At 39.2% G+C, this 14,036-nt stretch overlaps 1 protein-coding gene and 1 non-coding gene across 2 annotated transcripts; both read left to right on the top strand.

Moving 5' to 3' along the window:
* Positions 1–4,686: 4,686 nt before the first annotated feature.
* On the top strand, positions 4,687–6,368 carry LOC130712969 (uncharacterized). Its single transcript, XM_057562779.1, has 2 exons — positions 4,687–5,188; positions 5,296–6,368. The coding sequence occupies exons 1-2, from the start codon at positions 4,687–4,689 to the stop codon at positions 6,366–6,368; spliced, it is 1,575 nt and encodes a 524-aa protein (XP_057418762.1).
* A 6,823-nt stretch (positions 6,369–13,191) lies between these two features.
* LOC130716309 (small nucleolar RNA R71) lies at positions 13,192–13,298 on the top strand. The gene has a single exon (XR_009011928.1). It is a non-coding gene; the product is annotated as a small nucleolar RNA R71 (small nucleolar RNA).
* Positions 13,299–14,036: the final 738 nt, after the last annotated feature.

Genomic DNA, 14,036 nt, shown 5'->3' with positions numbered 1-14,036 from the left:
AAACCGGTTTACAAATTTTTTGTCTGCCATGATCCTGACCAGGTTTGTGCTCGAGCTTATATCGTTTCCTTTCACATACGTATTTGTTATATTTCTTCAATGAATCTCTTTCATTAGTAAATTGCTTAAAAATTGGTATCTTTTCATTTAAACTTTTGTCTTGCTCCAATCCTTACAGCCTTATTCTGCACGTATTCCAACTAAAATTGTCAAGATTATCAAACAATACAGTCCCTGCTCATGGCATATGACTGACCCTTTGGGTATTGAAAAACATGTCACGTATCAGTTCATTGGAAACAGAGGGTACCTGACATATGGGTGGAAAGGATTGAGGGACTTTTACGGATTCAGTGGTAAATGTTGGTTTCTAATAAAGTACGAAGATATAACAAAAATTACGTTTTCTATTTTTAATGAACATGCACAGCAGGTCCCTTATCATGGATGGGTAGTCAAGACTATAAGAAGGGAAGCAAAAGCCCTTCAAACCTATTTGGGAATAGTTAACCCGAAAAAAGAATCCCCCTATAAATTCTGTAGTCCAAATTCCTCAATGATCGTTTTTGCTAATGAGGGTCAAAAACCTTCGTTTAACGTCACATTATCAGAGTCACAAGCATCTGGGAGTAAACTGGTAATGATTATTTATCGTCATTTATTTTAATGATACAAATACCTTATACTTATTAGTTATTTACTATTTTCATGCCTCCTATGCAGACAATTCCAAAACAAATTGCCCAAAATTATTTTTCTATTAAAACTCATTCAATTCAACTAAGAGACCAAGTTGGTACTCAACATACATGCAAAGTCTTGAAGGGTCGTAAGGGAAAGGAGAGCCTGGAGTTTGGATCTGGGTGGAAAGAGTTTTGCACATCGAATGGCGTCCATGAAGGGGATATATGTTGTTTCAAGTTTCAACATATAGAATCAAATATTGTTGATGTATCTATAGTCTATCAAGTGGTTTAGGATTTTGAGCAAGGTTACATTTGGTTTATTTTGTTTTAGGTTGGCTTTCATCCAGTACTCTATTGAAGTATGCAATATGAATTATAAATCATTATGAAAATTTTATATTATGCTACATTAATTTTCTTCTTATAAATTAATGTCTTTCTTTCTTCATACTTATCATACTTACTTTCTTAATCAAGTACTCTATAAAACATGACACACGTTAGAGAAAAAGGCTAAAACATGCCATGAAAGGGTCAAGTAAAAAAAAAATAACGTACAGCATAATTGTAAGTTAATAATTTGGATTGTACTTAGTTTATTTTCAACTATAATAATATAAAAAAAACAATCAAATAATATTTGTTCAAGAAAAAAATTATTTGATGACATACCAAAATTTATGTTTGGAGATCATGTAGTCATTAAATTTAGAAGTCTTCTAAATTTAATGATATTGATTGAAATTATAAAACAATTAAATTTACAATTTAAAATAACATAATTAAATAGATTCAATTGAGATTTATACAACAAAGTACGGTAACATTATATAATTGACTTCCCAAATATGAAAAAATATATATATGCACAGTTATTTGAAAGATTTTGTCTTATAATTTCTCTTTTGAGTTAGTAATAATAAGACAATTAAATTTAAAATATAAAATAACAAAATTATATCGGATAGCTGGGCTATGGTAAAATGTACGGTTCCCAACAATAGCTGCGTTTATACTCCTACTTCTTACTTTTTTAATATTAAAATTTACGGTATCCAACAATAGCTGGGCTATGTTAAAATGTTGAGTTAGTAATTATAAGACAATCAAATTTAAAATATAAAATAACAAAATTATATTGATGAATAATAGATTTCGTAGAGTCCCAAGTAATAACACTCTAATATATATATATCAATCTATTTCTAACATATATCATTCCAAGTCCCAACGAAACTAACATATATCAGTCTATTTTTGTTCATATTTCCAATAAATCTAACATATATCAATCTATTTTGTTTTGAACTAACAATTTGATTGTGGTTTTTTTAAAAAATTTAATTTAAGTACCTTCTTACCTACTTGATAATTTCTCCAACTTGAACACCAATTACTCAAACATGGACGCCAGACAAGCTAGATGGAACAGACAATTAATATTGAGAAATAAAAGAAAAAGACAGCATCCCATCAACCATCCAAACATAATTGTTCCAGGTATGAATTTTTATCATTGTTTGTAAGTATAAATTTTATAATCTTTACTTTTAATCTAAAGAACTATGACACCAACACCAACAAATCCTATATAGAGAACCATTATAACCTAACTATTAGTATGTGATAATACTATATTGAAGTCCAAAAGGAAATATAAAGAAAAATATTCAAACATGAAAACAATACTATATAATCTACTTTACTTTTTCTTATAGAAAAACCGTCAACTACCTCATGAAATTCTCACTCATTCACCCTTATGCCATGCAAAATTAAGATGCAGGTTATCAAACAACTGTTTCTGAAAAGCCTAATGTTCCACACGAAAGCTGCAGTCATAGCAAAACTACAGTGACCAATGGTAATTACTTGCATTCAAACTTCATTCACAAAATTACTACATGAATATAATGTCACTCAAAATAACAATTACTAACTTTAGCCAGCAAATTCCAGCAGGAAAAGTAAACAATGACAATGCGAGATCATCATTCAGTGAAGATGTGTCCCCTATTGAAAGTCAGAGAAGGGAGAAGACAACACTAATGTAACCTTATATTACAACAATTACCATTTATTTCTTAAACAGCTTTCAACAAAAAACCTTAGATCATGACTTTGTGAGATTTTATTATTCCAGAGAACCACTGACAGCAGGCAAGCAGATTGTTAAAAAAAAAGAATTAGCGAATCTGTCACAAACAATTTAGGAGTATCATTTCGTCCTCCAAATATGCTTGATAAGGGTTCTAACAACATTTATATAGAGCCAACCATATCTCCTCAACAGTAAGACATCAATAGATGGTAAGTAGTTATGCTTTACAATTCAAAAAATTGTCATTCGTTATAGAACAAAATATGTAAGTATTGGAAAGGGTGCCAGATAATGTATTACCTGTGCCAAAGCAGTGACGCAACAACTATGGACAGAGGTGTCATTCCTGCAACAACTTTATCTGGAACAATTTCGTACAATTCGACATCACCAAACATTGCTTCAACAAGTCAAGTTGATAGACGACCTATGAACAACAATGCAAATGACATTGACCCTCCAGCAGAACATGAAGGTATTGTGTCAAACTATTCATAAGCATAAACTTGATTACCATCATTGACACCAATATTTAACTATAATTGAGTTTGGACCTTAAACTACCACATTCACATTCCAGATCCCGTTGGTTTCGATGACATAAATTTGAATGAACCTGCTGACGATGATCCATTAATTGACAATGAAGATTTGGAAGGTAATAAATTGTTCCATGTGAGGGAATTAACTATTCTATGCACACAGATAATTCTTTGTTATGAAAATGACAGCTGCTGTGAGAAAAAAAATCATATTCTTCTATTGATTAAAATTTGCAGATGTTAACTCAGATGAATTAATGAACGACGTTGCTGCAGCTGGTCATGCAACAGGTATTTACTGTGATCGTATCACAATTTGATAATCAATATAGCTTTCTTAATCATTAATAACATGACAGCTTTTTAACATTTTTTTTTATTTTCTACCTAAGCCATGTGGGACATGGGAGATCCTACTAACGAGTGTGAGCATTGCGGAGCCATGTTCTGGTATGATGAAAGAAAGAGAAGGAAAGTACCTACAAGAACACCAAAATTTCCTCTATGATGTTTGCATGGGAAGGTTCAACTACCATTGCTCAAAGCTGCACCTAAAATTCTCCAAGACTTGCACGCAAATGAAACTGATAAAAGCCGACATTTCTTAAAGAACATAAGGATGTTCAATGGAATGTTTGCATTCACGTCTATGGCTGGAAAGGTGGACAAAAACATAAACAATGGACGTGGTCCTCCAATCTTCTTGCTCGGAGGACAAAATTACCATTCTATTGGTAGTCTCATACCTCCAGTTGGTCAAAGTCCCAAATTTGCCCAGCTTTATATTTTTGACACTGAAAATGAGGTTGCTAATAGGATACAAGCTCTCAGGTATACATAACGTTATGAATTTACAATCTTCTTATATAGTATTTTTAATACACAAGTATCCTCTGAACACCTTATGTTAACCGATTACTTTTTAATTTGAAGGCCAAGCGGTGATGCTCATAAGTTGGATGAGCTAATTGTCAGATACTTAAAAAACATGCTAGATGCAGAGAACCCTTTGGTTAAGTCATACAGATATGCTAGGGAACGATACAGATGTGGTGATTTTTCTAATGTCAAGCTAAGGTTAATTCGGCGGAGGGACAAAGATGGGAGAACTTATAACCTTCCCACAGCATCTGAAGTTGTTGCGTTGGTGGTGGGTGACATAGATGCTACTGTTAAGAGAGAGATCATTGTTGAAACACAATCCAGGTTGATCAAGCATATTGACCCTACATATCCGTCATTTCTTGCACTTCAATATCCACTATTGTTTCCATAAGGGGAGGATGGATGGAGACGGGGTATTTTAACTAAAGATTATGACGCACCTGGAAGAACGAGAAAAAAGGATGACATTGCCATGCACGAGTGGTTTGCATATAGGTTGCAAGAAAGAAAAGGGGAATCACCTATTGTTCTTCAATCTAGGAGACTGTTCCAGCAATTTCTGGTGGACTCTTATACCATGGTTGAAGCTGATAGAATGCGATATTATAGGACAATACAGCCGAAACTGCGAGTGGAACGTTACAAGGGATTGCACGAGTGCTTGGTCCGTGGAGAAAAAAATGCAGCTGCAACAGGTCAGCGAATCATATTGCCTGGATCATTTACTGGAGGGCCGAGATACATGTTCAACAATTGCAAGGACTCATTTGCCATTTGTAGATATATCGGATATCCTAGCTTATTTATCACTATGACATGCAATCCAGAATGGCCTGAAGTCAAACGTTTTGTTGAAACACTAGGTTTGAAGCCTGAGGATAGACCCGACATACTTTGTAGAGTTTTCAAAATGAAGTTGGACGAACTAATTGATGACTTGAAGAGCGGAAAAGTGTTCGGAAAGATTAGTGGATGTAAGCCTACTGATACTTTTAAATCTAATAATGTACAAATCATGTCATTTGCCTAAATTTATAATCAATTCACAGATTTTTATTACCTTCCTCTATCATTCTTGCAGATTCAATCACCATCGAATTTCAAAAGCAAGGTCTTCCCCACGCACACATTTTGGTCTTTGTCCATGCCAAATTCAAGCCCAAGACCCCCGAAGACATCGACAAAGTTATATCCGCAGAAATTCCAGACCGTACCAACAATCCTGAATTATTTGATGCTGTGCAGAAGTATATGATTCACGGACCATGCGGTGTACTAAATTTGAAGTCACCATGTATGAACAATGGAAAATGCTCCAAGTTCTTTCCTAAAGAGTTTAGGACGAGGACCATTATTGATGATGAAGGTTTTCCTAAATATAGAAGAAGAGAGGATGGCAGGACTGTCAAAAAGGGCAAAACTGTGCTGGATAATAGATATGTTGTACCATACAACCCATTGCTACTCCAAAAATATAGAGCTCACATTAACGTTGAGTACACGTGCCAGACAAGTGCAATAAAATATCTTTTCAAGTATGTCCATAAAGGCAACGACAGAGTGACGGCTGAATTTTACCGAACTTCGGATTCAAGTAATCCATCCCAGGTGATTGATGAAATAAAAAATTACTATGACTGCAGATACATCTCTGCATGTGAGGCGGCATGGCGATTGTTTGGATTTGAAGTGCACTATAGAGAGCCTCCAGTTGTGAGGTTGCCATTCCATCTTCCGGGTGAGCAAAGCGTAGTGTACAATGATGGTGAGACAGTACAGGATGCAATTGAAAAGGCCGACATTAAGAAAAACAAGTTTATAGGTTGGATGGAGGCTAACCAACTTTATGCGGCTGGACGAGACATTACTTATTCAGAATATCCCACCAAATTTGTTTGGAAAGACGACACAAGAGAATGGCGCCCTAGAAAACAGGGTTTCTCAATTGGTAGAATTTCACATGTGCCTCCATCATGCGGCGAGGACTATTACTTAAGGATCCTTCTGAACGTTCAAAAAGGTTGCACGAGTTTTAAAGACATTCTCACTGTGAAAGAAGTGACCTACAGTACTTTTAAGGATGCGTGTTGTGCTCTTGGTTTGCTAGAAGATGACAAAGAATTTGTAGACGCAATAAAAGATGCCAGCTTCTAGGGGTCAGGAGAGTATCTTAGAAGACTGTTTGTGGTGTTGTTGATGTCTAACAACATGTCAAATCCCGAGGTAGTTTGGGATAAGTGCTGGCAAGAGCTTTCAGATGATATTCTCTACAGACAAAGAAGACGCTTAGATTACCCAGGTAAGTGTTGGTCAATTCGCAAGTGCACGAATACCTCCGGGTTTTAAATTATCGAACCACAGGGATTGTGAGTGAGAATTATTGATTTAAGCCTAGAGTTTGCAAGTTCTTAAAACAGTACAATTCAGAAATTGGTTTTGGGTGATTGTGACAAAAGTTTTGCAAGAGAGCAATGTTGATAATGATGTAAATAACAAATGATGGGAAATTGCCTTGGGTGTTTGATCATCTAATCCATTTTAGTCCACCTATCCTATGCATGTGAATCCTTGATTCCACTCTTGTTGTTATAGCCTATGTACTTACTAGTTGATTCCTCATAAAAGTAATTCTCTCAAATTGAAAGTTAAGCCCAATTCCTTGCGTACTTAATCATTCATAAGAGGTATGATAGCATAATTATTCAGGCCAACAAAACCCTACCCTCACTCTATTCCTAGAAGCAAGTATAGAAGGATCTATTCCAATTCATGTCCCTAAATCATAACAAATTTCCATTCTATTATAATCTAGCCTATAGCAAAGGTGCACCAAAGCTAAACATGCAATAAGGAATTGAAATACAAGATTGAATCAAGACTCATGCATAGAGATAGGATTTAACAAACTAAAACTTCATAGAATCTCTTAACCCAAAGCAAAAAGAGAACTAGCCACTCATGGCTAGTGAATTCATAAAGGAAATGTAAAGAAAACCTAAGAAGAAATACAAGTTGGAAACCTCCCTTGGTCCCAAAGCTCTCCTCAGCTCTCAAAACTTGATCAAAAATGAGTGAAATGACAAAATGTATCAAAGAAATTGGCCTAAGCCTTATTTATAGGCAAAATGAACGAAACTGGGCGCTCAGGCGCCAATTCAGAGCGCCTGAGCGCCAATTGCATGTTGAAAAACATGCTCTCTGACCCTATTGGCGCCTAGGCGCCCATTCCCAGCGCCTAGGCGCTCTAGCTCGCCTGAAAATGACTTTTTGGCTTCTGAAACTCCTCTTTTCAATTCTCTTTATGTTCTTCATCAATTCCATGCTTCTTGGCCTTCCTTCTCCTTCAGTTTCTGCACTCCAAACCTAACCAACAAGACAAGGAAGATTCTAGAAGCTCCAAGAGCTCATTAGCACAAGAAGTCCCTCATAAAACACAACAAAACCATGCAAGTCCTAAACTTTACTTAAAATGCAAGAAAACTACCTATAAAACTACCAAATTACCAAAACGAAATAAAAACTAAAGAAAAGAATAAAAATGCATGAGAATGCATGAAACACTACATGAGACTCAACAAAAAGACTCAAAACAAGCAAAGAAATGACCCTAAAAACACTACTAAAATAGGGTCATCACACCACTATACTCAACGGCAGCTCGCCCTCGAGCGTAAATAACACTCGCTTGCCCTCAAGCGCAAGAAATGCTCCCACATAAGTGCTCTCAACAAGGAATACTTCACAAAAACAGGGGGACAAAGTAATCACAGCTAGTTTCAAGAGAAAGACTCGACAACCTACTTCATGCATCTTTTGAAAAGAGAAAAGTGTAGAGTCCATTCATGAGAAGCATATAGAACTAAAAATCCTAGGATGAGATGTTCATTTAGTGCACTGAGCACACAAGCAAGTTCATAGGTCCTGAATGTCATTCACTCAATAGCAACAAAGATCAAGCATGCAAGTATTCAAAGAGACTTCCATAAGGGTTGAAACATTGGCTAGGTAAAACATGATGGTGGTTGGTCCCTAAAGGAAAACTAGGCTTTCAAGCACATTGAGTGTGGTCCTCTTCTAATAACCCCGGAGCTTACAACACTCTTCCTTAACAAGTCTCTTGCACCCACCTTTTTACACACTTTTTTTTCCAACTCCAACTTTTGGTTAGGAGTTCTTTTTCTTTCTTCTTTTTCACTGTTTTTTTCTCTTTTGGGGCAAGAGGCTATTTCTCATTTTTCAGCTCCATACAACACAACAAGGACCATCACTCCCCCAATATTCCAACCAAACATCCGTCCCAAAAACTTGGCTACAACAAATTCTCCAATAAGGCTCAAATGGGACAACTAAGGACAATGTTCAAACAACAAATTCAGAATCTCAAGAAATCCTACAAGTCTCAAGAATAAAGCAAGAATCACTAAGCATGCTATGAGTGAAATCAACGCAGAACCAAGAATTGCAAGTGAGTCAGGATCCTCCAGAGAATTCTTATGGTGAAGGGGCAAAGATAGACCCTTAATGGACTCACCTCGACTCCTTTCTCAAGACACACTCGGAAGACCGAAGTCTCCTCCTCTCTTCCCCAACATGCAATCACTCATCCCCGAAACAACAACAAGTATTCACCAAAGCATTTTCAAAAACAGCACTAGTAGGGAAGCAAAACCATAGCTAAAAGCATGTGAGTATAGGGAAGTAAAAGACCCAAAAACAAAAACAAAACCAGCTAAAACAATGCATGATCAAAAAGAAAACAAAATCTACAAATTGAAAATATGCTAAAAATGCATGACCTAAACTAAGAGTAGAGTTACCTCAGCAAAATCACTCCATGGGGTCATGGTCACCCCTTCCATCGCCATAATCCGGATGAACTCCGGCATCATGCATCAAGCTCAAGTCTATCATCCCCTGCTCCAAGGTATTAAAATCCAAGGGCCCATTGTACCTGGGGTCTGATGTGCTACCTCCCCTCCAATGGAGGTCAAGATCCCTGTGTAGGCGATCTTGCCTCAAAAACATCCGCCCGAAAGCGGCCTCTATCCAAGCAGGAGAAGGGTCAGCACGTGGTGGAGTAACCACCTCATTCACCACCTCAACATTTTCTTCTTCCTCCTCTTCTTCTTCCTCTTCTTCCTCTTCTTCTTCCGCTTCCGCTGGCTCCTCAGGATCTTCTTCCTCTTCCTCCTCTTGAGGCATCCTTGCCGTCCATTCTTTATAAAGTTGAGGGATCCTCTCCTTACTGAGCAGAGGTGCCACAGGCAACCTCTTCTCAATAACATGGACTGGCCTCCTAGCTCTGTCCCTCACCGCATGAATCAAAGAGCAAATCAAGTGAGGAAAGATGGGTCGATGCTTGTCTTTACTCCTGTTGTAAAGGGAATAAATCCGACCAGCAATGATGGTGGCCACATCCATAGGATGACCTCTCAAGATGCAGTAGATGGCAACCAAAGTAACCTCTCTAACTTCAGATTTGTTAGAGCTAGGAATGAGGGAATCCTGCAAAAATTCAGCCCAAACTCTAGCCAGCGGTGTCATGTCCTTTCTCCTCACAAAAACAATCTCATCATCAACTGCTTCCCAGTCCCGCCCAGGCCTAACAATCACTGCCTTCATGTCTTCCAAGATCTCCGGTGACTTCTCCTTTAAGAGCTCATGATAAGTGGCCTTCTCGGGGAAAAGCTCCCTCTCTTGGTCCTCCGTGAGGAGACCAAGATGCCTGCGAATGACTGCTGGATTGTAGTCAATCACATCTCCCCTGAACCAAGATGAATTCACCGGTGGCCTGGACCTGTCCTCTTGATTGTCACAGTAGGTGTTCGCGTAGAACTCCCTAACCATGACTTCACAAGCAAACGGAATGGGGTTGACCCAATTCTTCCACCTCCTAATCTCCATAGCTTCTTGCATGCCCAAGAGGTCTCTCCTTCCCTCCCGATACAAAACTCCCCGCTCCTTCACACACTCCTTGTGTGCTAGGTGAGCTCGGTAAAACTCCTCCTTAATTACTGATAGGAAGCGGGAGCGATCAAAACTCCGGGAGGTGGAGGAAGAAGCTGCAGCTCTTGTGTTGGTTCTTGCTCTTTTCACAGGCATCTGCAAAGTTGTTAGCCCAAACACAAGCCACAAACGTTAGAAACGTTAGTTCAAAAAAATAAAAAGAAATGAGAGGAGAAACTTTGTACAAAAATAAAAATAAAGAACAACCTAAGAGCACCCAACAAGTTTCTTAGTGATTTTGGCAAAGAGAGAAAAACTACCACAAGCACTTGCCAAAAAACGACTAAGAGAACCCATTGAGGCATTCTATCAAACACCTTATAAGCAAAAGCTAAACTAAACTAATCCACAAAATCCTAACTACCCATTCCTCACAAATCTACAACCCCTTTCTAATTAAGCACAACATCAACCACCAATGAGTATATACAACCCAAACCCAACTTGCATTGACACAAATCACTCACCCAAACCCCCTTGTAATCATGCATTGCAAATCCCATGAACAAAAATGAAGGAAAGTGAAAGTTGGAACTTACCTTGACTTGAGAGTGAGTGGGTGCAAGTGAAAGGAACTTGAAACAATGCAGAACTTGGAAGCAAATGGGAGAGCCAAAGTGTATGCAAGTGAGAAATGAGAAGTGGAAATGGGGTTTGGAGAGAGTGATTTGCGTTTTTTATGAAGGAAAGGGAGTTAAGAGTGGGAGAAATGAAAGGTTGGGGTTTTAAAACCCAAAATGTAAGCAAAAGAACGAACAGGAGCGCTCGAGCGCTCGAGGGGAACGCTCAGGCGCTCACACCAGTGCCAGAGGCAGTGCCTCTGCCACTAATTGGCGCCTAGGCGCCCATGAATTGGCGCCTAGGCGCTCAACCCAGTTTTTTCCCAAAAATTTTTTTCTTTTTTCCTTTTTTTTTTGAAATTAAACACCTAAAATACTACAAAATTAAAAGATAGTAATTAACAAAATGAAAAGAATGGGTTGTCTCCCATTTAGCCCTAGGTTATAGTCCTAGGTGGACTCTCCTTCCGATGGTGTTAGGAAGGAAATTCCTTTCCATTGATTAACTTACCACAAGTGCAAGGAAGAAACCTTGCACAAAACCTCTGGAGTAAATCCTCCCATGAGGCAATGTCCTCTTGCTCATCAAACCAAGCTCTAGCCTCCCTTGTCAAAGAATGAGGGAAGAGTTTAATCTTCACTTCATCACTTGAAACGCCCTCAATCTTAGCAAGGGTGCTAGCTTGGGTAAACTTCACCATATGAGCATGTAAGTTCTCATACTTGGACCCCCCATACTTGTTACCATTAACAAGCTTGATGAGAGCCGGATGGAACTCATCAATTTGGGCATTAACCTTGGGGATCTCTTCTGAAACCTTTGACCTGCTTCTAATCACATCACAGACAAAGTCATTGTCATGGTTAGTCTCAATCATAGGATTAAAAACAGAAAACCGTACCTTTTCCTTACCAACACGGAGAATGAGGTGACCCTTGTCAACATCAATCTTAGCTCTACCAGTAGCTAAGAAAGGTCGACCAAGAATGAGAGGAATCTTCTCATCCTCCTCCATATCAAGCACAACAAAGTCCACGGGGAACACATACTTGTCCACCCGCACCATTACATCCTCCACAATCCCATATGGAGTCTTGAGGGATCGATCCGCCATTTGCAAGGAAAGCATGGTTGGAGTAACCTCTCCTAGGTTAAGCCTCTCAAACATGGTGAGCGGCATCAAATTGATGCTCGCTCCAAGATCACACAAGGCTTCCACATCCGCCATGCCTTCAATTTCCACCGGAATAGTGAAACTTCCGGGGTCCCTTCTTTTCTTAGGCATCTTCCGCTGCAAAATGGCACTACATTCCTCCGTCATCAACACCGTCTCATCTACTCCCTTCAATCTTCTTCTCTTATGCAAAATATCCTTCATAAACTTAGCATATATAGGCATTTGTTCCAAAGCATCGGCAAACGGAATACTAATGTGGAGCTTTTTGAAAACATCAACAAATTTTGAAACTTTTTATCTAAGCTCTTCTTAGCCAATGCTTTAGGGAACGGAACCTTGCTAGTTTCAGGAGTAAGATCAACTTCCTCTCTCACCTTAATAGGTACAACTACTTCTCCTCCCACTATCTCCTCTCTCTTTTCTCCCTCTGTTTTTTTCTTCAATTCATTCATCACTCTCCCACTTCTAGTGGCTACAGCAGAGGCATTTTCTTGCTTAGGATTGGGGATAGTGTCGGAAGGAAATTTACCTTGAGGTCTCTCGGCTATTTGCTTGGCCAGCTGGCCAAATTGATTCTCAAGATTCTTGATAGCCGCCTCTTGATTCTTGTAATTGTTCTCCGTCCGGTTGATGAAAGTTTCCACCAACTCTTCTAAGCTCTTCTTGGAACCACTACCTTCACCTTCTCCTCGCTCTTGAGGTTGTCTTGAGCTTTGGCCTTGAAATCCTTGGCTAGGAAATTGTCTTTGAAAACCACTTCCTTGCCCATTATTACCTTGCCTCCAAGAAAAATTAGGGTGATTCCTCCATCCTGGATTGTACGTATTTGAAAATGGGTCATTCCGAGCTTGACCCATGGCCTTCACTTCCTCCTCCGGTCTAGTCTCTGTGCATTCTTCGCTGTCATGTGGCCCTCCACAAGTCACACACTCCACCTTGGCAACTCGACTACCAATCTTGGTAGTCTTCATTTGATTTTGAATCTCATTCATTTGCTTGGAGAGTTGCTTGTTGGAGGCCATAAGTTGATCATAAGCTTCAACCTCAAGGACTCCTCTTCGGGCTTGGCGATCATTACTAGAGTTCATGGCTCTTATAGCCATCTTTTCAATCAACTCATACCCCACTTGTGGAAGTAAGGCATCGAACTCTCCACTTGAAGCCGCATCCAAACCAAACCTTGAAGAATATTGGAGACCATCATAGAACTTTGCTACTTGCTTAGCTTGAGTAAGGTTATGTTGAGGACACCTCCTCAAGAGCTTCTTGAACCTCTCCCAAGCTTCATAGAGATTCTCATCGGTGGATTGAGTAAAAGTCATGATGTCATTCTTGAGCTTCCTCAAGAGGGCTCTTGGAACAAACCTTGTGGTGAACTTCTCAGCCAAGTCTTCCCAAGATGTAATGCTACCTTGGGGCTGTGAATTCAACCACTCTTCAGCAGTATCCCTCAATGAAAAAGGGAACAAACTCAAACGGATTGTGTCCGCTGAAACATTCTGAACTCTGTAGGTGTTGCAATTGCGGATAAACCGCTCCATGTGTGCATGAGGATCTTCAAGAGCACCTCCACCATACTGATTTTGGCTCACCAAGTTGATGAATGCCGGCCTCAGCTCAAAGTTTCCCGTGCCATCGGGGGAAACTATGCTGCCCGGATAATCGTAGCTCATGGCAGCCGAGGTGAGGTCTCTGAGAGAACGATTGACATTCTCCAATTCTTGCTCTTGAAGTCTTTGAGCAAGAGCCTCATTCACTCTTTCTTCAATGTGGGCTTGCATCTCCTCTTCCGTCATTTGAGCAGCCATGGCTTCAAGCCTTTGTTGGGCTCGACGACGGCGAAGAGTACGTTCAGGCTCCGGATCAAACAGCAATGGATCCGTGCCAAGCCTACTGTGCATAAACTGAAATCGCAAAAACAGAGAAAAGGTTAGTAACACCTATTCAATGCAATGCTTAGTAAAACAAACAAACAAACTCTTTAACTTAAACCGAAAACCACAAACAATCCCCGGCAACGGCGCCAAAAACTTGTTGGTCAATTCGCAAGTGCACGAATACCTCCGGGTTTTAAATTA

Source organism: Lotus japonicus, chromosome 4 (genome assembly GCF_012489685.1).
Source record: "Lotus japonicus ecotype B-129 chromosome 4, LjGifu_v1.2".
Lineage (NCBI taxonomy): Eukaryota > Viridiplantae > Streptophyta > Magnoliopsida > Fabales > Fabaceae > Lotus > Lotus japonicus.
The sequence above is the reverse complement of the archived record's forward strand: the minus strand, read 5'-3'. Positions and strand labels throughout refer to the sequence as shown.